The sequence below is a fragment of the Puma concolor genome, chromosome A2, assembly GCF_028749965.1.
Source record: "Puma concolor isolate L17-30 chromosome A2, mPumCon1.1.hap2, whole genome shotgun sequence".
Classification (NCBI taxonomy): Eukaryota; Metazoa; Chordata; class Mammalia; order Carnivora; family Felidae; genus Puma; species Puma concolor.
Genome location: NC_141668.1, coordinates 118,353,008 through 118,377,314, shown reverse-complemented (window position 1 = coordinate 118,377,314; position 24,307 = coordinate 118,353,008). Strand labels below are relative to the sequence as shown.

The window sequence follows — 24,307 nt, the reverse complement described above, 5'->3', positions numbered from 1 at the left end:
CCTTGTGTCTTTCTTCCTAGGGAGGGAGCCCCAGCTGGAGGCTGCTCTTGTGCCAATGACCCTTCCCAATTCTTCCTGTGTCATAGAAGACAAGATGTGCGAGGGGAATAAGACCACCATAGCCAACCCCCAACTGATGCCCCTGGTGGTGTTCCTGAGTGCCATCTCCTTGGTCACCGTGGGACTCAACCTGTTGGTCCTCTACGCTGTACGGAGTGAGCGGAAGCTACACACTGTGGGGAACCTGTACATTGTCAGCCTCTCTGTGGCAGACCTGATCGTGGGAGCTGTCGTCATGCCCATGAACATCCTCTACCTCCTCATGTCCAGGTGGTCCCTGGGCCACCCTCTCTGCCTCTTTTGGCTTTCCATGGACTATGTGGCCAGCACCGCATCAATTTTCAGTGTCTTCATCTTGTGCATCGATCGCTATCGCTCTGTCCAGCAGCCCCTCCGATATCTTAAGTATCGTACCAAGACCCGAGCATCAGCCACCATCTTGGGGGCCTGGTTTCTCTCCTTCCTGTGGGTTATTCCAATTCTGGGATGGCATCACTTTATGTCACCGGCCTCGGGACACCGGGAAGACAAGTGCGAAACAGACTTCTATGATGTCACCTGGTTCAAGATCATGACCGCCATCATCAACTTCTACCTGCCCACCTTGCTCATGCTCTGGTTCTATGCCAAGATCTACAAGGCTGTACGGCAGCACTGTCAGCACCGAGAGCTCATCAATGGATCCCTCCCTTCCTTCTCTGAAATTAAGCTGAAGCCAGAGAACCCCAAGGTGGGGGCCAAGAAACCAGGGAAGGAGTCTCCCTGGGAGGTTCTGAAAAGGAAATCAAAAGATGCCAGTGGTGAGCCTGTCATGAAACCACCATCCCAAGACTCAGAGGAGATGAAATGCCCAGGTGTCTTCAGCCAAGAAGAGGACAGAGAAATGGACAAACTCCACTGCTTTCCACTTAACATTGTGCAGATGCAGACTGAGGCAGAGGGGAGTGGCAGGAGTTATGTAGCTATCAACCACAGCCAGGGCCAGCTGGAGATAGATGAACAGAGCCTGAGAATGCGTGTGGCCAATGAGATATCAGAGGATCAAATCCTAGGTGATAGCCAATCCTTTTCCCGGACAGACTCAGACACGCCCCCAGAGTCAGCATCAGGGAAAAGCAAACCTAGAAGTGGGTCTAGCACAGGACTGGATTACATCAAGTACACTTGGAAGAGGCTCCGCTCACATTCCAGACAGTACGTGTCTGGGTTGCACATGAACCGAGAACGGAAGGCTGCCAAACAATTGGGTTTTATTATGGCGGCCTTCATCCTTTGCTGGATTCCTTACTTTATCTTCTTCATGGTCATTGCCTTCTGCAAAAGCTGTTGCAATGAGCATGTGCATATGTTCACCATCTGGCTTGGCTATATCAACTCCACACTGAACCCCCTCATTTACCCCTTGTGCAACGAAAACTTCAAGAAGACATTCAAGAAAATTCTCCACATTCGCTCTTAAGGGGATGCAACCAAAGTGACACTTAGGCTGTCCCTGAAGAAAATGGAGGATGAGGCCTGTGAGTTGCCAGGCACCTGGGCTTTCCAGAGTCAAAAGAATAGTCTTAAGGACTAGGTAGCTTGGAAGGTTCTTAGACCCATTGGCAGAATAGCACATGTTGGTGCTCAGCAGAGAGATTGTACTCTGAGTAGAAAGCAGGATATTTCCAAGAGAATCAGACCTGGATGAGTTCTCCTGCTCCTCAGGAAATGTGGGAGCCTCAGACTCTCACTGTCATTCAAGCTTTCAGACTTGAATTAATTGGAAACTGAAGGGACACGTAGGTAGAGTTTTACTGGAGAATTAGAACTCTCAAGCCTTCCTGGAATGGAGTTATATGACTGTGCAAAGACCTCACATATGCAGATAGATGCTGTCCCCTTCCAGGGATCACCTTGATAGGCATGACAGCTATTCCATTGTGACTGTCACTTCTCAGAACACCTCTCCTCTGAGCCTCTCCTACAGCTTTCTCCAGAACCAGTGTCTGAACCACCTTGGAAATTCTGCTTTATTATTTCTCACTCATGCACATCTTAGAGTTGATAGGAAATTTTTCAGCTTGTACATTTCCTTGTTTGCAACCCCAAATTCCTTTTGGCTATTAACAGAATAATGATAAAATCTGCCTTCAAAAGAAAAAGAAAAGGCGTGTTTTTAATGGTTGCACAATGAAAGCATAAAAAAGGGGAATGGGGAGAATAAAACTATATCTCTTGAGTGCTGGGCCAGGCTTATCCCCCTTAAGCTCCATGACACTCCATAGCAGGTGGATGATGTTACTAGAAGAGCAAATTGTGATGTAGCAAGATGACATAAAGTGCCCAACATCACACAGCTAGTAATGTGAGAGAGTTAGAATGAGAACCCTGTGGGGTTCTGGCTCATTGTAACACGTTTTCTCCAAAAGGCAAAAATTTGTCCTGTTAAGTATGTGCATGTGCACACACACACACACACACACACACACACACACATGCACGCACAACTATTCCTAAGAGTGGTGGCAATTCTCAAAAGTATATGCTGAGAGAAGGAAAAGCTGGCATAGAATATTCCTGAGGCGGCAGAAGGTGATACTTTGAAGGGACAGTGTGCATTTTTATTTGTGAGTTCTGCTGTATTCATTGAAGAAAAGTCATCATGTTCTTTTATACTCACACCTCTTTAGTAAAAACTAGCAAAGGCATGGAACGTACAGTTTTCTTTGGTGTTTACATTGCAATCTGGTTGTGATTTATATTTTAAAACTTAATGCTAAACTGTAATGTATGTAGCCAAATGGAGTGCGTGTACAAGCTGGTATTTTGTGTCCTGTGTTCCTGTTCGCATGATGTTAAAAATGACAGATTTTTACCTGCCTAAAATATGATATTTGAAACTACCTTGTTATGAGTTTGATTTATTTAATTCTCCCATTCTGAGTCTCTTGGACTGAGAAGATGTATTGAAACATGCTGTCAAATATTATAAGATATGATACAGGATTGCTCTTTGGTTTCTGGTCGCATGTGTAAATGTCTTTAGGAAAGAACTTTTTATAACAAGCCTCACTGTCTGCTTGGCATCCCCCAAAGCTCTTCTTGGTCAAAATTGGGGGAGCTAATGAGACTTTTATCCTGGTTTTGAAAGCTGTAGCTGGTCTGTTTCTAGGTCAAAAAGCCTTTCCCAGAAGACCTGTGAGAGATTTGCTCCCCAAGATCCCTCAGCTTGCTCCCCAAGATCCCTCATAATGAAGGAGCTTTAAAAAGATCACCTCCCACAGACAAATGGCTAAGTGCCCATTATTCGTGTTGATGAATGGTTGAGGCAACTAGTGAAGAGAAGTGGTTATAAGCTCTGACTTTGGGTCAAAGAGACCTGCATCTGAGTCTGATAAGAAGAAATGGTCAATATAAATTGTCAGAACACAAAAAGCCAGGCCCATGCATTATTGAATACAGTGTTTATGGTGCACGCAGAGCATCTGGTACATGGTGGGGACTCATATGTAGTTTTAAAACATACTGTGCATACCATATGCCAGGCCCCATGCTTTACCACTGTTATCTAATTTAGCCTTTACACGGATCTCATGAGGGAGACTTCTGTATTTTTACAACTAGGCAAACTGAGGCACAGAAAGAAACTGAGGAATGGGCAGACAGAAAAGGAGAAGTAGGAAGTGGGAGACAGAAAGAGCATAAACCAAATGGCATAATATTCATGCACTCAAGAAAAATCTACATTCAAAAACATATTCTTCATTAATGTATTCATAAGTTAAATATATTCAAAGGGAAAATAAACCATCCTTAGCTTTTGATAAGTAGAAATTCCTTCAAATGATTCTCTTAAGATCATGTGAAAACCGGTCAACTACTGCATCACATAAATCTTTAAAAGCTTGTGAAACTATGCCACCTAATAGAAATTGCTATAAATCGTAGAAGCTGGTCATGTTAATAAAAGTGTTCATTCAGAAAAGCCATTAGTCTGCAGATTGGCCATTTGATGATTTGGTCATTTGGCTACTTGGCTTGCAGAAAATTGCTGGTCTCTCTTTTTAAGATGGGCCTTCCAGAGGAGATTTAAGTCAATACAGGGTGAAAAGGCTGCTGGCTGAGATGCATTCTAAGTTCCTTAAATAAATAATGCTTTTAAGATCTAATTTGCCAATATGTCATTCCACAGTGTTTTGGGCTTTCAATGCCTAGGCTGTGCAGCATATGGTTCCCATTGAGCTGCAAGACAAATGATGAAGGTGGATTGACCTGAATCTCTGTGGTCTTGAATAAATGTCATGGGCCTCATTGCTTTGCTGTGTCCAAGAACATTCTCTGCCTTTTTCTGTGTCCTTGTCTGGCCTCTTTCATGATGCTCCATCATCTTGGTGCCCCAAGGCATGAGCATCAGTTCCAAAGTCCAAAGCTTAAAGAATCATCCTATGTCTACCTTTGCTGCAATCAACTCTGAAGGGGATTGGGGGTCAGGTGGGACATGTGGTACAAACATGGCTGAAGGACCAACAGTTCCTAGAGAAGTGGAATCATTGTGAGCTGGGTTGAAACTCCAAAAGGTGTTAACTATAAGAATCTTGAAGTCTAGCAGAGGAAACAAGCTTTTAAAGAACTAACTCAGCCCAGGCTCATACAGAGTGAAGCCTAGAGGTGGATGGGTGTCATCCTACTGTTTTTTTTTTAAATCAAGTTTGTTACATTCAAAATATACAGTAAAATTTACCCATTTATAATGTAGAGGTCAATGAATCTTGACAGATGTACACACCCATGTCATCCCCATTTCAGTCAAGATATAGAACATTTCCATCATCCCAGCAAGTTCCTCATGCTCCCTCTATGCTCCAGGCAACCAGTGATCTGACTTCTAAACACTATAGATTAGTTTGGCTGATTCTGTAACTTTGCATAAATGGAATTGTATGGTATGTATTCTTTTTTTCCATTTTGTCTAAGATTCACCCACCTTTCAATCAGGTTTATTATTATTATTAATGTTATTAAAGTATAGTTGACAGTGTTATATTAGTTTGCAGTGTACCTGTAGTGATTTGACAGTTTTATACATTACTCACTGATCACCACAGTAAGTGTAGTCACCATACAACGTGATTATAATATTACTGACTGTATTCTCTATGCTGTACTTTTCATCTCCACGATTTACTTATTTTACAACAGGAATTTTGTACCTCTTAATCCCTTTCACCTATTTTGCCCACCACCCCACCCCCCTCCCTTCTGGCAACCACCAGTTTGTCTCTGTATTTATAAGTCTGTTTCTTTTTTTAAATTTATTTATTTAAATTCAAGTTAGTTAACATACAGTGTAGTATTGGTTTTGGCTGTAGAACCCAGTGATTCATCACTTACATATGACACCCAGTGCTCATCCCAACAAGTGCCTCCTTAATGCCCATCACCCATTTAGCCCATCCCCCCCCACCGCCCCTCCAGCAATCCTCAGTTTGTTCTCTGTATTTAAGAGTCTCTTATGGTTTGCCTCTCTCTTTTTATCTTATTTTACTTTTCCTTCCCTTCCCCTAAGTTCATCTATATTTCTTAAATTCCACATATGAGCGAAAACATATGATATTTGTCTTTCTCTGCCTGACTTATTTTGCTTAGCATAATATCCCTTAGTTCCAACCACATTGTTGTAAATGGCAAGATTTCATTCTTTTTTTTAATGTTTTTATTTATTTGAGAGAGAGAGAGAAAGAGAGAGAGAGAGACTGAGTGTGAGCGGGGGTGGGGCAGAGAGAGAGGGAGACACAGAATCCAAGACAGGCTCCAGGCTCTGAGCTGTCAGCACAGAGCCTGACATGGGGCTTGAACTCAGAAACCGTGAGATCATGACCTGAGCCAAAGCCGGAGGCTTAACCAACTGAGCCACCCAGGTGCTCCTCTATGTATATGTATCTTTATCCATTCATCAGTTAATGGACATTTGGGCTCTTTCCATAATTTGGCTATTGTTGATAGCACTGCTATAAACATTGGGGTGCATGTGTCCCTTTGAATCAGCATTTTTGTATCCTTTGGATAAATACCTAGTAGTGCAATTGCTGGGTCATGGGGTAGTTCTATTTTTAATTTTTTGAGGAATCTCCATATTGTTTTACAGAGTGGCTACACCAGTTTGGATTCCACCAGCAGTGCAAAAGGGTTCCCTTTTCTCCACATCCTCACCAACATCTGTTATTTCCTGAGTTGTTCATTTTAGCCATTCTGACAGGTGTGAGGTGGTATCTCACTGTGGCCCTGATTTGTATTTCTCTGATGATGAGTGATATTGAACATCTTTTCATGTGTCTATTAGCCAACTGGATGTCTTCTTTGGAAAAGAGTCTATTCATGTATTCTGCCCATTTCTTAACTGGGTTATTTGTTTTTTGGGTGTTGAATTTGGTAAGTTCTTTATACATTTTGGGTACTAACCCTTTATCAGATATGTTGTTTGCAAATATCTTCTCCCATTCTGTCAGTTGTCTTTTAGTGTTGTTGATTGTTTCCTTCACTGTGCAGAATCTTTTTGTCTTGATGAGGTCCCAGTAGTTCATTTTTTTTTATTTCTCCTGCCTCCGGAGATGTCTAGAAAGAAGTTACTGTCGCCAAAGTCAAAAAGTTTGCTGTTTTCTCCTGTAGCGTTTTGATGGTTTCCCGTCCAACATTTAGGTCTGTCAGCCCCTTTGCATTTATTTTTCTGTATGGTATAAGAAAGTGGTCCAGTTTCATTCTTCTGCAGGTCACCATCCAGTTTTTCCCAGCACCATTTGCTAAAAAGGCTTTTTTTCCATTGGATACTCTTTCCTGCTTTGTCAATGATTAGTTGGCCACACATTTGTGGGTCCATTTCTGGGTTCTCTATTCTGTTCCATGGATCTATGTGTCTGTTTTGTTTGTTCATTTGGTTTGTTTTTTAGGTTCCACATATAAGTGAAATAATATAGTATTTGACTTTCTCTATCTGACTTACTTAGCTTCATAGGTCTTTCATAGGCCCTTCGTTGTTGTTGCAAATAGCAAGATTTCATTCCTTGTTTATGGCTGAGTAATATTCCAAAGTGTGTGTGTGTGTGTGTGTGTGTGTGTGTGTGTGTGTGTAATAACTTCTTTATCTTTTCATCTATTGATTGACACTTGGGCTGCTTCTGTATCTTGGCTATTGTAAATAATGCTGCAGCAAACAGAGGGGTGTGTATATCTTTTAAAGTTAGTGTTTTTGTTTTCTTTGGGTAAATACCCGATAGTGGAATTACTGGATGATATGGTATTTCTATTTTTAATTTTTTGAGGGACCTCCACTCTGTTTTCCACAGTGGTTTCACCAATTTATATTCCCAACAGTGCACAAAAGTTCCCTTTCCTCCATGCCTTTGCCAACACTTGTTATTTCTTGTCTTTTCTTGTCTTTTTTCATACTAGCCATTCTGACAGCTGTGAGGGGATATTACTGTAAGATATTACTATAGTTTTTATTTGCATTTCCCTGATAATTAGTGGACATTGAGCCTCCTTTCATGCGTCTGTTAGCCTTCTTTAAGTCTTTGGAGAAATGTCTACTCAAGTCCTCTGCCCAATTTTTAACGGGATTGTGTGTGTGTGTGTTGAGTTGTATAAATTCTTTATATGTTTTGGATATTAATTCCTTATCAGATATACCATTTGCAAATACCTTCTCCCATTCACTAGGTTGTTTTTGTTTTGTTGGTGATTTATGATGTGCAAAAGCTTTTTATTTTGCTGTAGTCCCACTAGTTTATTTTTGCTTTTGTTTCCCTTGCCTGATGAGACATATCCATAAATACGTTGCTAAGGCCAATGTCCAAGGGATTTCTGCCTATGCTTTCTTGTAGGGGTTTTATGGTTTCAGGTCACTTAGGTTTTTAATCCATTTTGGGTTTATTGTTGTCTGTGGTGTATGAAAGTGCTCCAGGTTCATTCTTTTTCATGTGGCTGTCCCATTTCCCCAGCACCATTTATTGAAGAGACTGTCTTATCTTCATTGTATATTCTTGCCTTCTTTGTAGTAAATTAATTGACCATATAAATGTGGGTTTATTTCTGGGCTCTCTGATCTGTTCCACTGATCGATGTATCTATTTTTCTGCCAGTCTCATACTGTTATTACTACATCTTTGTAGTAGATCTTGAAATCTGAGATTATACCTCCAGCTTTACTCTTCTTTCTCAAGATCGCTTTGGCTATTTGGGGTCTTTTTTGGTTCCATACAACTTTTAGGAGTATTTGTTCTAGTTCTATGAAAAATTCTATTGGTATTTTGATAAGAATTGCAATGAATCTGTAGATTGCTCTGGGAAGTATGGACATTTTAACAATATTCTTCCAATCCATGACCATAGAACATCTTTCCATTTGTGTCATCTTCAATTTCTTTCATCAATGTCTTATAGTTTTCAGAATATATGTATTTCACCTCCTTGGTTAAATTTATTCCTAAGTATTCTTTTTGGTGCATCAACTGGGTTTTGAAGACAGAAAGGGTTACAAAAACAGAGGAAGTATGAGGCTATTGCAGGGATGGAGATATAAAAGAGCAGAGAGTGCTTAAAACACCAGAATTAATTTGATGTGACCCAAGCATGCAGTCTGAGGAGGCAGTGGCAGGAGCGGAGACTGCTATAGGGAAAGAATTTGCAATGTTGAATTTGACCTGAGCCTTGCACTCCTGAAGCTATGGCTTTTCAACACCCTCCTTCCACTTTTTTTTTGTGCTCCAGAAAGAATTTATGGCAAAGAAATATCCATTCCCTTATGACTTAGGTAAGACTCATGGATACTTGTTTACCTGCGACAAGGCAAGACAATCCTTCTGAACTAATCATTGCCTTAAAATGTTTAGCTGAGCTACTTGTATCCACTGATCAATCAAAACAAAATGCTTTATTAACCAACTTTAGTTAAGCTTCTCCCATACCCTTCAGGTTCCTGATTTTTGACTTACCCTCAGCCTGAGCCAGCATACGACCCCTCCAGAGAATAGGCTGACGTCAAGGTAAAATATTCTCTGATCTACTACTATCCAATCAAGCCACCATTTCCTCCCACTTTCCCACACCCAGTTCTTTCTAGCCTTCTTCATTCTTCCTTTTGAAGGAAAAATCCTTTTTGCCTAGCCCTTAAGACACTTGCAGATCTTTAGGTCAGAGTGGCTCCCTATTGCAATAGTCCCTTCCCTCCCTTTCCCCCTCCCCCTTGCAATAATCCTTTCGAATAAAGTATCTCCTTACTAAATCTGGATTTGTTTTCTTATTTGGCAGAGTCAAACACACTTGCATTAGAATCCTATCCCCAAAGCTCTTTAACCTTCAGCAAGACACTTAACTTTTCCTAGTCTCTGTTCATGTGTAAGATGGGGGAGAATATGATACGTTTCAGGGCCTTTGTGGCGATTAGAAGATATGACAGCCTGGAAACATAGTAGTTAATAGTAGTCATTACTGTTGCTATTGAGTCTTTTGAGCCACATCAGAGTCACTTTCATTCCTTATGAACGAATGCCCTTATATGTCACATTAAGTTTGTACTCATTATTGTGTCTTCAGTACCTGACCAATGCTTGGCACACAGTATATGCTCAATAAATAATTTGGCATGACTGCCTTTATCCCACTGACAGCGGGGAGCTATGAGAATAATGCCTAGTTTAGAAAGAGCAGGTTAGGGGCGCCTGGGTGGCGCAGTAGGTTAAGCGTCCGACTTCAGCCAGGTCACGATCTCGCGGTCTGTGAGTTCGAGCCCCGCGTCAGGCTCTGGGCTGATGGCTCGGAGCCTGGAGCCTGTTTCCGATTCTGTGTCTCCCTCTCTCTCTGCCCCTCCCCCGTTCATGCTCTGTCTCTCTCTGTCCCAAAAATAAATAAACGTTGAAAAAAAAAATTAAAAAAATAAAAAATAAAAAAAAAGAAAGAGCAGGTTAATCACTGGCGACCTTCACGGGCTTTTACCTATGAAAATTCTCATCTGTCTTCACACTTGCCTCCTCACTGACACCTGGGATACGTTTAATGCCGCCTCTCTTGGAAAATGGAAATGACCGTAATTCCTGTCATCCTCTGAAATCGAGAGAAAGCGGAGGAGTTTTTTTCAAAGCATGACAGGCATAGACGCATTCCCATAGCCAATAAAGTGGCTTATCACCCGAAGCTCAGCCCTTATCAGAGGGCCTCGCCCACCTGCTGATGCTCCGCCTTCCCGGCAACTCAAGATCCTCCCACTCAGGCCGGTGCTAGGGGCTCATTTACCAGGTTGGCTCGCGCCTCCGTGTGCGCATGCGCACCACTGACCGCAGGCGGACGGGGCGGGGACAATTGCGTCATCGGGGCGCGCGCTGCGGCCGACGCTGTGGTTGCCGGAAGTTGAGTGGCGGTAAGTGAGCCGCGCTGCGGAGGGAGTAGTGGGGTCCTGCGGGCTGGGTTTTGGATGCCTGGCGGGAAGGGGCGAGCTCGGCTGTGAGGACGAGGGTCGTGGCAGAATTCAGGTTCCTCCCTCCTCCAGGGAGTCACTGACTCCAGCTCTCGCCCTCCTCCTGCCGCGTCCCGTCGGACTGGTTTCAGCCCGGGGTCTTCTGACTAGAAACCTCCTGATGTTCTAAGTCAGTTCCTCCTGGCGTCTGGCAGGGATGGTTCTCAACCTTCGATGTTGGGACACCAGAGATAGGACGCCAGTTCTCATCCTGGCTTTGCCCGGGATTTGCTGTGTGACTCTGGCATGTCACCTCTTTGTGAGCCTCTCTTCCCTCATCTGTAAAATGGGAGTGATAATAACGTCATTTGTGAAGCCAGGGTGTTAAATGAAGTCACTTCTTTCTCAGGGCTTTCTAAGCTAAAGTTTTCGACTCTTCAGTTTGGTCCAGGGATTACAAACTTTAGTGCTTATTCCATCAGGTAAAGTATAAATGTAGGTGTAAGGAATTTCCATGTCAGAAAAAGTCAAACTTACATTTTTACTGAGTTGAGTTTTATAAGCAAGCGCAGTACTAACATTTACTAACATTTATGAAATTGGAGAAGTGAAAACAAAACTTTTGTGTTGCACGCGTGTAATCTCTTGATTTTTAAACACTGACGACTACAGTTTTTTTCAATGCTAATTAAAAAAAATTTTTTTTAATTCTGTGAATGAAACCAGGTGTATCTGTGATTGCCAGTTCCAGACCTTCAGACCTCTGGGTCCCAGTCTGCCTTTCCCATTGCATACTTGCATTTCTTCTGTGACACCCCTGCCCACTGGTTAAATTTCTTTGGTGGCAGAAAACTATATCTGGTTATTCTTTTTTGGATTTCCCCTAACTCTGACTTTTAAGTCTATACCATCATCTCGGCTCATTGTCCCTCCTTCAGACTCTTCGGATCTCCCTTCCAATTTATTGCCCACACATCCTTGAAGGCTGCTGGTTTGTTTTCCTCTTTACACCATTTCTTCTCCAGGCTGAGCACATTTAATATATTTACCTGTAGTAAACTCCATAACAACCAAAAATTTTGTGATGTGCCAGGCATTACCGTAAGTACAGGTGATGAGGGGGTAAAATTAGACCGATTTCAGGGAGCCTACTTTTTGATCCTGGTGGTGGCAGTTGTGGTGATTGCCAATAATACAGAGCTTTTAGTGGGTGGTAGGTGTTTCAGATCCTGTTAGTATCCTGTTCAGATACTATCAAAAAAAGAAAAAGAAATGGTAATGGGATGGAGAGTACCTGCGGGTAAGCAGAGGGAGCTGTTTTTTTTTTTTTTTTTAATTTTTTTTCAACGTTTTTATTTATTTTTGGGACAGAGAGAGACAGAGCATGAACGGGGGAGGGGCAGAGAGAGAGGGAGACACAGAATCGGAAACAGGCTCCAGGCTCTGAGCCACCAGCCCAGAGCCTGACGCGGGGCTCGAACTCATGGACCGCGAGATCGTGACCTGGCTGAAGTCGGACACTTAACCGACTGCGCCACCCAGGCGCCCCCGGGGAGCTGTTTTAAAAGCTAGCTGGCCGGGATGACTTCTCTGAGGAGGTGACTTTGGAACTAACACTTGAATGAAGAAAAAGCCAGCCTTGCGAAAGCTCATCTTGCCTAATTATACTTCCATCCCCCAGTTCTGCGCTGTAGTCTCGTTAAACAGTTTACAGGTTGTATCTCACTTGTAGCCTTTGGCTCCTGCTGCTCCTGCTTCCTAAAAGATCTCCCCTTCCCCCTCCCATTTTTCTTGGCCAACTCCTCCCTGCCCCTCATGTGACAAGATTGTGAAATTCTTAAAGGAGTTGTGTACCGGGCTCTTGTTCAAGATGCCCATCCCTGTCCTCGAGGAATTAATTATTTTTTAAGCCAAGGACACAGACAACAGCACTGTGGAATGCAGCTATTGTAGAGATTTGCCAGAGGAGGACTTAGGGTGATCACAAGTCAGGCTGAGGCATCAGAGAAGTTTTCTGTGAGGAGGCATCGCTTTACTCAAGGCCTGAAGGATGAGCAAGATTAGTCAGGTGAAGAGGCATGGGAGGTGGGATGACATTGCAGACATTGGGAGTGAGGAGGGCTGTAGGTAACTTGCATCGTTCACCTCGGCTAAGAAGTGACTGTGGAAAGGTAAGCAGGAGGCAGATCACAAGGACCTTGCGGGCAATATAAGGTTGTATAATCTAATATATGATATATAATTAGGAGCACAGAATTTGGACTGTAAGTTACATGCTGGCTTTGCCATTGAACTAGTTTTGCTACCTGGGGCTCGTCACTCCCTTTCTAAACTTCAGTTTCCTTATCTGTAAGCCATCCTCCCAGGGTTGCTGTGAGGATTGAATGGTATATGTTACCCACTTGCTAGATGGTAAATGATCAATAGTAGCAGTTAATATTACTGTGCAAAGAAGTTTGCACTTTATTTTGAAAGTGTGGTGTCAGAGAGTTGCAGTGAAAGTTGAAGAAGGGGTGTGATGTGCTCTCATCTATTTTAAATTTTTTAAATATTTATTTATTTTTGAGAGACAGAGAGACAGAGAGCCAGCAGGGGAGGGGCCGAGAGAGGGGGGAGACACAGAATCCGAAGCGGACTCCAGGCTCTGAGCTGTCAGCACAGAGCCCGATGCGGGGCTCGAACCCATGAACTGTGAGATCATGACCTGAGCTGAAGTCGGACTCAACCGACTGAGACACCCAGGCGCCCCTGCTCTCATCTGTTTTAAATTACTCAGGCTCTCCCATGGTGACTACACTGGACAGGGCAGACCCAGCAGGAAGACCAGTCAGGGCACTGTTCTGTGGTCCAGGTAGCGGAGGAGGAAGGCCTGAACCAAGGCAGTGGCTAAGCCAAGGGAGAAAGATGGGTGGGTTTAAGGGGTAAAGGAGGTGCTGGACTGGTAGCTGGATAACACCACATGGGGAGAGGAGGAAGGTGAATTGGGATACAGGGTGCTGAGGGATGGATCCTGTGTGTGGACATAAGTAATAACAAAATTCTTTTGATTAGTGGCCCTTGATTGGTTATCCCTCACTTCCTCGGAGGTTTTATTTGGAAATCCAAATGGCCTCTTTTATCCACTTTTACCCTTGGGAAATGAAGTTCAGGACTGCCTTCCTCCTCCTTTTTCTGTTTCCTGATCCTTCTAGCTATCTCCAGTATAAGTAAGGACTGGTTGTGTATTCAAGGAAGAATAATTAGATGCTGCTTTGTTACCCAGTAGGGAGTATGCATCTCTGTGGTCTTGGCAGACTGGGTAACAGCTCAGTCTCATTCCAGCCTCTGCAACCCCCCACCCCCACCCCAACCATGATCACCTTTGGGCTTTTCTCACCTTCTTTGTTGTGATTACTTTCCTTTGAACTTGTTCCTGTTTGACAGTCTCTCCTTGAGTGTGTAGTATAGAAAGGAAGGCCTCTTTTCTCTAGGAGTCTGACCAGAGGGAGCAGGACTGTACTTTTTTTGTGGAGACCTGAGGCCCCCTGTCTTTGTTGTAGACACACCTGCCCTTGACACTGTCACGCTATGGGCTCCCAGCACTGCTTGACACTCCCCCTTGTGTTTGGACAGCTCTCTTGCCCATCTTCTCCTTGTCTTTCAGATTTCCATTCCTCTCCCAGCCTCCTAACCTGGACTTTGACTTCACTAAATTGCAGCCATCAATGAAGGCTCCTCAGCTTCTGTCACTTACTGACTTGTCTCCAGCTGACTGTATCACTTCACCTCTGTGAAAGAAATGTGTTTAAGGCTGATTCTTTTACTTGTGCTGAGGTTCCATTGTTCTGTTTCTTTCCTGTTTAACCATCTCTTCTCATTTAAATATCTGGAGAAGACGAAACACCTTCACATCACATCACATCACATCACATCACATCACATCACATCACATCACATCACATCACATCACATCACATCACATCATCTCTCCCCATCCACGTTTGCTGACTTCCTGAAGTCATCATTTGCTAAAATCCTTCTTCTGTCCCACCTGTCCTCTAAAATTGCCCTTCCTCGTCTTCAGACCTTCACGTTGCCTCAACCCCTGAAAGTTTTCCCTTACCTTTTGAATTCTGAGCACATTTCATATTGCTGATATTCCTTTGTGTTATCTGTCTGGCCATTTCCCCCTCAGCTTCCATTGTGGGTCACCCCCCCCTTTTGTTCATTAAATGCTAGTTTTCTCCAAGGTTCTGCCTTATACTCTGTGCTCTTCTCACCCACAACTTCAACTCCCACTTATGTGCCAAGGACCCCTGTTCTGTATGTTGAGCTAAGATCTCTCCTGCAGGCCAGGCCTCAGACTCAGTGAGTCCAAAATTAATCTCATCAGCTTCTCTCCAAAGCTGCCCTTCTTTCTACATCCTTTCCTCTGACTCATTCCCCTTCTTCCATTTAGTCATTCACATCAGAGCACTGCAGTTGTCTTGGCCTTTTCCCTCTTCTCCCATCCCAGGCAGTCATCAGAGTTCTACAGATTCTCCTTCCTTGATGTCTCCTGACACATTTTCTCCTCCATTGCTTCTCCCATTACCTTCTCCCATTACTTTAGGCTCTTCTTGCTTCTTGCCTGTATTCCTGCACAACCACTGAGCCGCTTGCCCTGTCTGGTGCTCACTGGTACTGGAGTATCATTCCTAAAATACAGATCTTTGCTAAAATACAAATCCCTGCTTCTTCAGTCCAATTTAGATACCTCTCCGTCCTCCCATAACACCCTGTACAAACACTTATACTATACCATATGGTACTTGCTTTATCCACAGATTGCTATACTGTGATTCCTGGTATGTATAACCCTCAAAACTTAGGTCCTGAAAGGCAGAGACCTTAATCTCTTTTGCCATTGAATGCTGAAATACAGCACGGGAACTGTACATAACATAATGTTTGTTGAAGGGATAACTAAATGGAAATCCCCATGTCTTTCACACATGTTTTGTTGATAACATCAGTCCTATTTTAGAATGACTTCTGTATCAGATACATGCATTTTCTTTTTTTAAAATTTTTAAGTGTTTATTATTCTGAGAGAGAGAGAGCTCGTGCACAAGTGAGGGAGGGGCAGAGATAGAGGGAGGCACAATACGCTGAGCTGTCAGCCAGAGCCCGATGTGCGGCTCAAATTCATGGACCACAACATCATGACCTGAGCCAAAGTCGGATGCTTAACTGACTGAGCCACCCAGGTGCCCCTCAGGTACATGCATTTTCTAATCGAATCCTCACAATAATTCTGTGCAGCAGGTAGTGTCCCATCTTACAGGTGGGGAAGAAGGCTCAGAAAAGTTAAATGACTTGCCTGAGGTTGTGTGGCTAGATGTAGCAGATGTGGGGTTTTTTAATTTTTATTTATTTTTATTTTTTTAATGTTTATTCATTTTTTGAGAGAGAGAGAGGGAGACACAGAATCTGAAGCAGGCTCCAGGCTCCAAGATGTCAGCACAGAGCCTTACATGGGGCTTGACCCCACAAACTGTGAGATCATGACCTGAATTGGATGCTTCACGGACTGAGCCACCCAGACACCCCTCAGAGGTGGGATTTTAATTGCAGTCTCTCTGCCTCATGAAGCTGTGTCCTTCCATTATCATACTGCCTCCAGTGCCTGCACTGTTGTCCAGCTGTTTTTTTGGACTGAGATTTAAGACCCTGTATTTATCTCTGAAATTTTTAGTCTTGTTAAAATAGGCCTGTTATTCCAGGTGGTCAGAATCTTTTGTATTGTGAAGTTTTGTTATCCATCATATTGCCTATTCCTTCCTGCTTCGTGTCATGTATAGAATTGATAAGCAAACCTATATCAATCATCAAAGTCACTGGTAAATGTAGTAAGTATACCTTTTTGAATATATTTGTTTATGTGGTTTATGTGTCTTTTTCCCTGCTCTAAGCCCCTAACACAATGTTCAGCACACATCAAACACTTAGTAAATATTGATGAATATTCATTCATGTAGATAAATAAAAATAAATAGATTAGGACCAAAGACTGAACCAATGACTTATCACAGTTAGCCCCTTTCTTTTATATATATGTATATTTTTGTTTATACATATAATTGTATTTATTATACTAATTATTATTAAGATTTATTTTTGGGAGGGAATCCCAAGCAGGCTCCATGCTGTCAGCACAGAGCCCAATGCAGGGCTCGATCTCACAAACCATGAGATCATTTCCTGAGCTGAGATCAAGAGTTGGATGTTTAACCAACTGAGCCACCCAGATGCCCCTATTAGTTCCTTTCTTATTGACACCAGTTCATACCGTAACCAGCATTCTTCAGATAAGATTATTTTACCGATTCATAGTCTCTCTGATTATGTTGGAATCCAATTACGACAGCTTCATCTTGTCTACCAGGATATTTGGAGTGGTCTTTTCAGAGGCCTTCCTAGGTCCAGATATCCTATATCCTATATCTGGTTCTTCTTTGATCAAGGAAGAAATGCAGTTACTCTCACGACTCCTTCTTAAACCATAGTGGCCTCTTAGGATTAATACTCAAGACTGCCATATACAGTTGTGCAGGTTGTGCGCTGCCCAAGAGGCCACATCTGAGGGGGTTTTGTTTGGATCATAGGCATCATGAATTTACTTTTGTAGTGACGATTTTCTGGCAGACAAAGGTAAAATGTCTTGGGTCAACCTAATCAATGTATTAAAACAATTTTCTAAGGAAAGGAAGTAAAATGTCTCCAGGAGGGGGTATAGTTTTCTAATTGCACAGAAGTGACATGTGGTCTGGAATGGCCCACATGCCACCTTTCCTGAGCAAAACCTCTGTCCACTAGGCTGTAGAATCCATCCTTATTCTTATCTTTGGAAATCAAATATTTTGGAAATCTGGTAACATGTGTTGGGTTGGCCCAATTTTTCAGCACCTCTTCCTTTTCCAGGACTTCTTAGATATCACCAGAAATGAAACCACAGAGCCTCTGTTACTCAGAAGCTAGCCTCCATAACTCAGCCAGCTTTTAGGAAACCATGCCAGATTTTACCTGTTGGTTGACATGAGGGCTCTCTAGCGATGCCGGTGAATCCAGGTGGCTGTCCCTTGTACATAGAATGAAGCAACATGACACTGTTGATTGGTGCAGTTAACAAAAAGGACTCTGAAGTAGGCATGCTGTTTCCATCTTCCTTGTGTTGTCTTTCTCCTCTCTCACAGGCTCTCTCAGCTTTTACTATCCCTCCCGTGTGGGCTTGCCACGCCCCACGACACTGGTATCCAGTGCGTCCATTCTCAAAAACAGGCTGAACAAGAGCACGTTGTATGTGAAGGTTAAGGTTATTATAGCAGAAGGAAAACAGAGGAAAAACTCCCAGGAGTAACCAGTGAGAATGAAGGTTACAGTTTGAAGACAGTGGAGGTGACTGCCAGTTCTCTCATTGACCAAGGTGGCATGCATGGAGGTGAGGGAGACAACCCGTCCATAATAACAGTTATCCTGCCTGCTTATGTGATCAGCTGCGGCCACCTATCAGTACCGTCACACACACAAAAAAGCCACTTTCGATGACTCGGTGTCTTGTGGAGACCTCAGTTTGGCCCAGGGGCATCTTGACTGTAATGTGATTTTTAAAAGGAATTGAGGCTTCCGAACCCAGCTGGTTCCCCTGTCGGAGTCCTGAGTTTTCATCTTCCAGTAAAGCCTAATCTGTCTTCGAAGTTTGGAACTTTGCCCCCCTCCTTTTGGAAGGGAGGGCCTGTAAACCTGCCTCTTTGGCAGCCTTGCACATTATTTCCAAAACTCGTGAAGTTGCAGGACGTCATTAGCCGGCAAAATGTGCATTGGCTTCGTATGCCAAAGAGGCCCCCTCCCCACTCCTGGCCATCTCCCTTTTTTTTTTTTTTTTTTTTTTTTAACCCATCAGCTTACATACTCTGTTTGTCAGCAGGACTTGGCCATGTGGTTTGGTGCTTATTTTAATGACTGCCAGAGCTCACAGCCCCGCAGCTGGGAAAATGAGAACAGAAGTCTGCTCTATGTGCTCCATTTTGGCCCAGAGACGGCACTTCAGGGCCAAATTGTGGTTGTTCTGGCGCTTCTGCTAAGTGAATGGCCCCACGTGGCCTGCGAGAAATTGAACACAAAGTGCTCCTAACCCTTAGCACTTGTTCCTCTGGACTTGCCCTTGATGACCTATAGCAGGAGACCATCCGTTTCATTTTAATTAAACCTCTGCTGTGACTGCAGTGCTCCTTTGAGGGAGGTGAGGCTTACACAAGGCCCGTTTGAGATGGAGAAAGTTTTCACAGTGAGCACGGAGAAGGGCAGCTGCATTAGGCAGGCAGCGTTGGCTAATGTGAGGTACGGGGCATGTGTTGACAATCTGAGGGCACTACCACTTAGGCTGACTGCGCCAGGCCCCTGAACAGGCACATCACGCCCTTTCTCATTTAGCTCTCCCAACAACCTCACAGGTTGGCTGGAATTATCCTTATTTTACAGATGAGGAAATCAAGGCACAGGGGATGAAGTTACCCGCCCAGGGCTCCTCAGCCAGTGAGAGGTGGAATTGGGAACTCATGCTTGGGTCTCTCTGAAGACCGGGCTCCCCACTGTCACATTAGCATCCTTTCTCTGAAGGACTGGAAGTTCCCCTGCCCTCCCCAAACAACAAACAAACAAACAAACAAAAAAACAAAACCCCAACAACATACAGGGAAAAGTCAGAGCAAGGCATTTTTATTAGAACAGTTAGGCTAGTCTGTTTCTCTGCTGTCCCTCCAAGGGTTTAGTTTCCCTGAAGACAGGTTTGTTTGTTTCATCACTGTGATTTTTGTTCATTTTCTACCAGTTGACTTCTTCATTTCCAGAAATCCTACCCTGTAATATCTGCTGCATCCAATCCTTTTGCCTACCCTCCCTTGGAGGGAGACCAGTTGGACAGACTCACCAGGGAGCATTCCCGGTCCAATTAATTACATAAGCAGTAAAGCCAAAATACTTCCGTCTTCAGCATCTTTAATAACAAATGCCAGAAAAATTTATGGAAATACTTCTTTTATACTTATTTAGAGCAATGAGTTTCTTTTCACCAAAGCTAGATTTTTAAATAGGTCATCTGTTAACTATTAAGTGAATACAGGAAGGTTCTGTGTAGGATCATTATAGCTTGAATATAGGGCTTTCGGTTTTACTTTTTTTGTTTAGGTATAGTATGCATATGGTAAAGTACATTAATCGTAAATATATAGCTCATGGATTTTTGCATATGTATGTGCTCTGAAACCACCTCCCAGCTCAAGGAAAATGGAATGTTTCCAGCTCCCCAGGAGGCTTCTTACTGCCCCTTTCCAGTCAGTAGCCCCATCCCACCCTGTAATTACTATTCTAACTTCTTTCACGTAATTGGTTTTGCCTGCTCAGTATAGCATAGGCTGGGTGTGTGCAGGCGCTAAAATTGTCTTCATATTTTATTTTGGAACAGTTTCAAATTTGCAGAAACCTTACAAGAATAAGACAGACCTCTCATATACCCTTCTCCAGAGATTCCAGGCAGATTTTGTCCCAGTAGCACCCTTTATGAAAACAGAGTGTCAAGCCAGCATCACATGTTGCCCCCGGTCATCGTGTCTTTCTCTTTTACTCTGGAACAATTCCCTAGTCTTCTCTTGACCTTGACACTTTTTTTTTTTTTAATGTTTATTTATTTTTGAGAGAGAGAGAGAGAATGTGAGCAGGGAAGGGGCAGAGAGAGAGAGAGACAGAGAGAGAGGGAGACACAGAATCCGAAGCAGGCTCCAGGTTCTGAGCTGTCAGCACAGAGCCCATCATGGGCTCAAACTCATGAACCAAGAGATCATGATCTGAGCCGAAGTCGGACGCTTAACCGACTGAGCCACCCAGGTGCCCCAAGATCTTGACACTTTTGAAGATTGTAAGCCAGTCTCAGTCATTTTGTAGAATGTTTTCCAGTTTGGGTTTACCTAACGTTTCTTCTCAATGAGACCCACGTCATTTGCTTTCAGCGGAGTGGTATGGATGTTTGTGCTTTTCACTGCATTCTATCAGATAGCATATGTATCTGTGTCCCATTGCTGCTGGTGTTGACTTCAATCCCTGCATTAAGATGGTGTCTGCCAGATTTTGTCACTGTAGAGTTACTTTTTCTCTCCTTTGAAATTAATAGTTGTTTTGTTTTTTTTTTTGGTGGAGAGATACTTTGAGACTGTGGATGTAGGCCTTTGACTTCTGTACCTATGGGAATACTTTCAGGAAGAAAGATCTATACTAACTTTATACTTGGTTGGGTGAGATTTCATTTCAGTTGATTTGTACATGCATATCTCTTATCCACTAAGATCTTAGTCCTAAAAAATGATAACAGATTTATTTCTAAGTCATATGGCATATTTCCAAGTGTTCTTCATGATTGCTTGCTCTAATCTCCATATTCCATTGTAATAAGCTTGGAGTTTGTCTTTCCAGTCATAGAAGCCTGGGTTATTTCTTTCTCTTGCTTCTTTTATGGGAAGGTACCCATAAAAGGTTTCTAGAACTCATCTTAGTAACATTTGGGAGCCGTTCTGCAAGTGATTATGGTGTATTGAGAGGGATATGAGCCAGGATCTGTACCTGTAGAATTTACAATCAGGTTGATGGAGGTAGACAGATCAGCAAAGAGCTGAACAGTAATACTAAATGTAGAGGTAGTTTATTTTTTAAAAAATTTTTTTTTTCAACGTTTATTTATTTTTGGGACAGAGAGACAGAGCATGAACGGGGGAGGGGCAGAGAGAGAGGGAGACACAGAATCGGAAACAAGCTCCAGGCTCTGAGCCATCAGCCCAGAGCCTGACGCGGGGCTCGAACTCACGGACCGCGAGATCGTGACCTGGCTGAAGTCGGAGCTTAACCGACTGCGCCACCCAGGCGCCCCAGAGGTAGTTTAGAGACAGAAGTGGTTAACCAAAGCCAAGGGAGAAGAGAAAGCAATGGGTAAAGAGAGTGAAAGGGAGCTCTGGGAAGGCTTTATGGAGCAAATAACCTCTGAGCTGGATTTTGAAAAGTGCCAGTCACAGGAGCAGGGATGCCTATCAGACACAGGGAGCTGTTTGTTCAGGGTTGTGGAGGCAGGACAACAGGTGTGTTAGAGGGGCACCAAGCAGCTGGATGTTTCTTCAGCATCAAGTCAGAGGTGAAGAGTGAAGAGAAGTTGGGAGGCAGTATCAGGGGTCAAGGAAAAAGTAGGAAGGAAACCATCAGAGGTGTGGTAACATGCCTGTTTTGCATGTGCATTGCCACTAATGCCATCTCCTTGCATGTTATGAGCTTCAGTAAATATTAACTGAACTTCACGGTAGCTTACTGATGCTGATATATGCATGTGTGAGTGTTCGTATAGACTACGTTTTCCAGTTCATAAAGATGTATTTGCAGCATCACAAGGTTTCTCTCATGGACCAGCAACTGTAACCTTGCAACCTGCTTCACCCAAATAACAGGTTTGGAAGATCATCTAGTCTGAGGGTCTGCAAACTACAGCCTGCAGGTCAGATCCTGACCCACACCTTGTGTGTGTGTTTGTGTGCGCACAGTCCATAAGCTAAGGATTGTTTGTACGTTTTTCAAGAGTTGTAAAAAAGAAGAAGAAACTATGACAGAAACTGTTTTGGCATGAAATGACTAAAATATTTACTGTCTGGCCCTTGTCAGAAAAAGCCTGCCAAACCCTGGGCTCGTCTGACTGCCTGATACAGTAAACCTTTGTACAATATGACTTGGCAAATAATCATCTTAATATATGCTTGAACACTTCCACTAATGGAAAATTCATTATCTCTCCGGCCAATCTGTTTCTTATTTGGACAATTCAGGCTATTAGTAATTTGTAAAGTCTGCTGTAATTTGTCTCATTATTGCCTCCATGTAGTGGCCCTTTTTGAGGGGAAGGGAACTATTATTTCATGTCAACATTTACTGAGCTCCTAATATATTCTAGGCAGTGTGGTAAGTGCTGAAGAAAGATGAATAAGACATGATTGTTGCATCAGAGATCTCTCAGGTGTTATTTCTTGGAACCAAAGCAGTTGTGCTGGTAGTCTTATGTCTCCTTCATTCCCCATCTTGCCATTGGGTTAGGACTTTTTTCTTTAATTATTGTATTTATTTCTGTATTGTTGTTCTACATACACAAAATTCATTGTATTTTGAACACAAAATTCATTGAAGTCTGAACCCAAAATTCATAGGGAATAGGGCCAGACAGTTTAAAATAACTCTCTCCACACCCCTGTCTCCCAACTCCATAGCTTCTTTCTTGGGAGGCAAGCACTATTACCCATTTCCTGTGGGGATTTGACTTTGAAGAATAGCACTACCCAAGGTTTAGGACCATTTGGACAGGAACTTTTGGTAAATATTCAGACAGTGGTATTTTTTGAGCTTGTCCTTATGTAATTTGCTGAGTGTGACTTAGTTTTATTTTCATAAAAGCCTAAAATTTGCACCACTTTTGGGTGGTAGACACAGCCCCAAAAGGGTGTGTATTGCTTAACCACCCATCTGTGATTTCAGTTTAACCTTGGCTGGATGTTTTGGTTACTGCTGGGATTCTTTTCCATTACAGCATTGAATCTTCATCAAATCCTTTCCTCTTTCAGTGGAAGTGACACAATCCCATCTTGTGTAACTCCTGGGTTTCACATCCCGGATATGATAGAAATAGTCTGAAATAAAGTTAACCCACACTTATATTGATGCCTCTGTCAGTTTCTTTCCTGGAATATGTCCGTATGTAGTGTTGAGGTATGATGAAAGTCATATTTTAACTTTCTAAGCTAAGCAGAAGCTAGAATTCTGACCTTGGGATATATAGGCAAGCCTTAATTTTCATGAAGCAGGTGATGTTTGGATATAGGTTAGTTACACATAAATGACTTTGCACCTGTAACTTACTGCTCCCTCCAGATTTCTATTCTGATCATTTTCTCTTAAATCTTCCCTTCCAGTTTAAGGAAGATAGCAGTATGACATAGATGTATAGGTTCCTAAGTGATACATTTATACTTGCATATCATATTTAGATGTTTCCAGCAAATTCCCCATCACGTGTTGCTGCTGCTGTTGCATAGGACCCTTCTGTTTTCTGAGCCTGTCAAGCAGGAGTTCAGCAGCTGAATACCAACCACATCCTCTTGTGAAATAGGCTCTTGGGTTCTGTTTGAAATTTCTCAAAGATCAAATAAGTCAGAAAATGTTTGAAGGATGTGCCTTTTATGTAGATTACTGTCTTAGTATGCCTGTCGGTTATCTTCTAAGTGGTCTTCCTGAATCACTTTTTCTCAGCTACTGAGGTGCTGTACAGAAGAGTTTTCTCTTTTGTTTCTGGCGCTGGTAAAATTCCATCTTGATGACCTCAGTAGGTCATCAAGATGATGGTGAGTTCCTGTTAACCTTTAAGAGTAAGTTGTGGATGACTAAAGCATTTAGGGACCTGATGACCCATCCCGTGGAGGATCTCAGAGATCCATTTGTACCACTGTCTGCACTGTGTTGATTTCCTTCCATATTGGACGATTACTCTGGCCGTGACCTTTTTCTTTTGACCCTGTTGGAGAGGAGGTTAGTATGTAAATGGTTTTCAAAATGGTTATTGTTTTTAGCATATGTGGGGCTGATGGGTAATATTCAGGCTCTGAGAAGGGATGTCTTCTTTCAAGGCGATACACTATAGTGATGAGAGTTGGGGCTTTGCTGCCAGTCAACCTGGGTTATAATCTCAGCTCTTCTACTCCCTAACTGAGTGACTTTGGGCAAGTGACTTGATAT

General features: G+C 42.9%; 2 protein-coding genes across 7 annotated transcripts in view; both read left to right on the top strand.

Moving 5' to 3' along the window:
- Positions 1 to 2,942, top strand: part of HRH1 (histamine receptor H1) — an 85,263-nt gene extending 82,321 nt beyond the window's left edge. For all 4 annotated transcript variants that reach the window (XM_086697424.1, XM_086697421.1, XM_086697423.1 and 1 more), the window contains one exon: positions 21 to 2,942. In XM_086697424.1, coding sequence (XP_086553550.1) covers positions 56 to 1,519 — 1,464 coding nt within the window. In that variant the 5' untranslated portion in view covers positions 21 to 55 and the 3' untranslated portion in view covers positions 1,520 to 2,942. The remainder of the gene's footprint in view (positions 1 to 20) is intronic.
- A 7,374-nt stretch (positions 2,943 to 10,316) lies between these two features.
- ATG7 (autophagy related 7) overlaps positions 10,317 to 24,307 on the top strand; it is a 248,701-nt gene continuing 234,710 nt past the window's right edge. Inside the window, exon 1 of one of the 3 annotated variants that reach the window (XM_086697414.1) lies at positions 10,317 to 10,447. The gene's annotated coding sequence lies outside the window, so the exon portion shown is untranslated. Of the gene's footprint in view, positions 10,448 to 10,483; positions 10,966 to 24,307 lie in introns of those variants that run through there. The other 2 variants (XM_025921265.2, XM_086697416.1) reach the window with 2 other exon arrangements.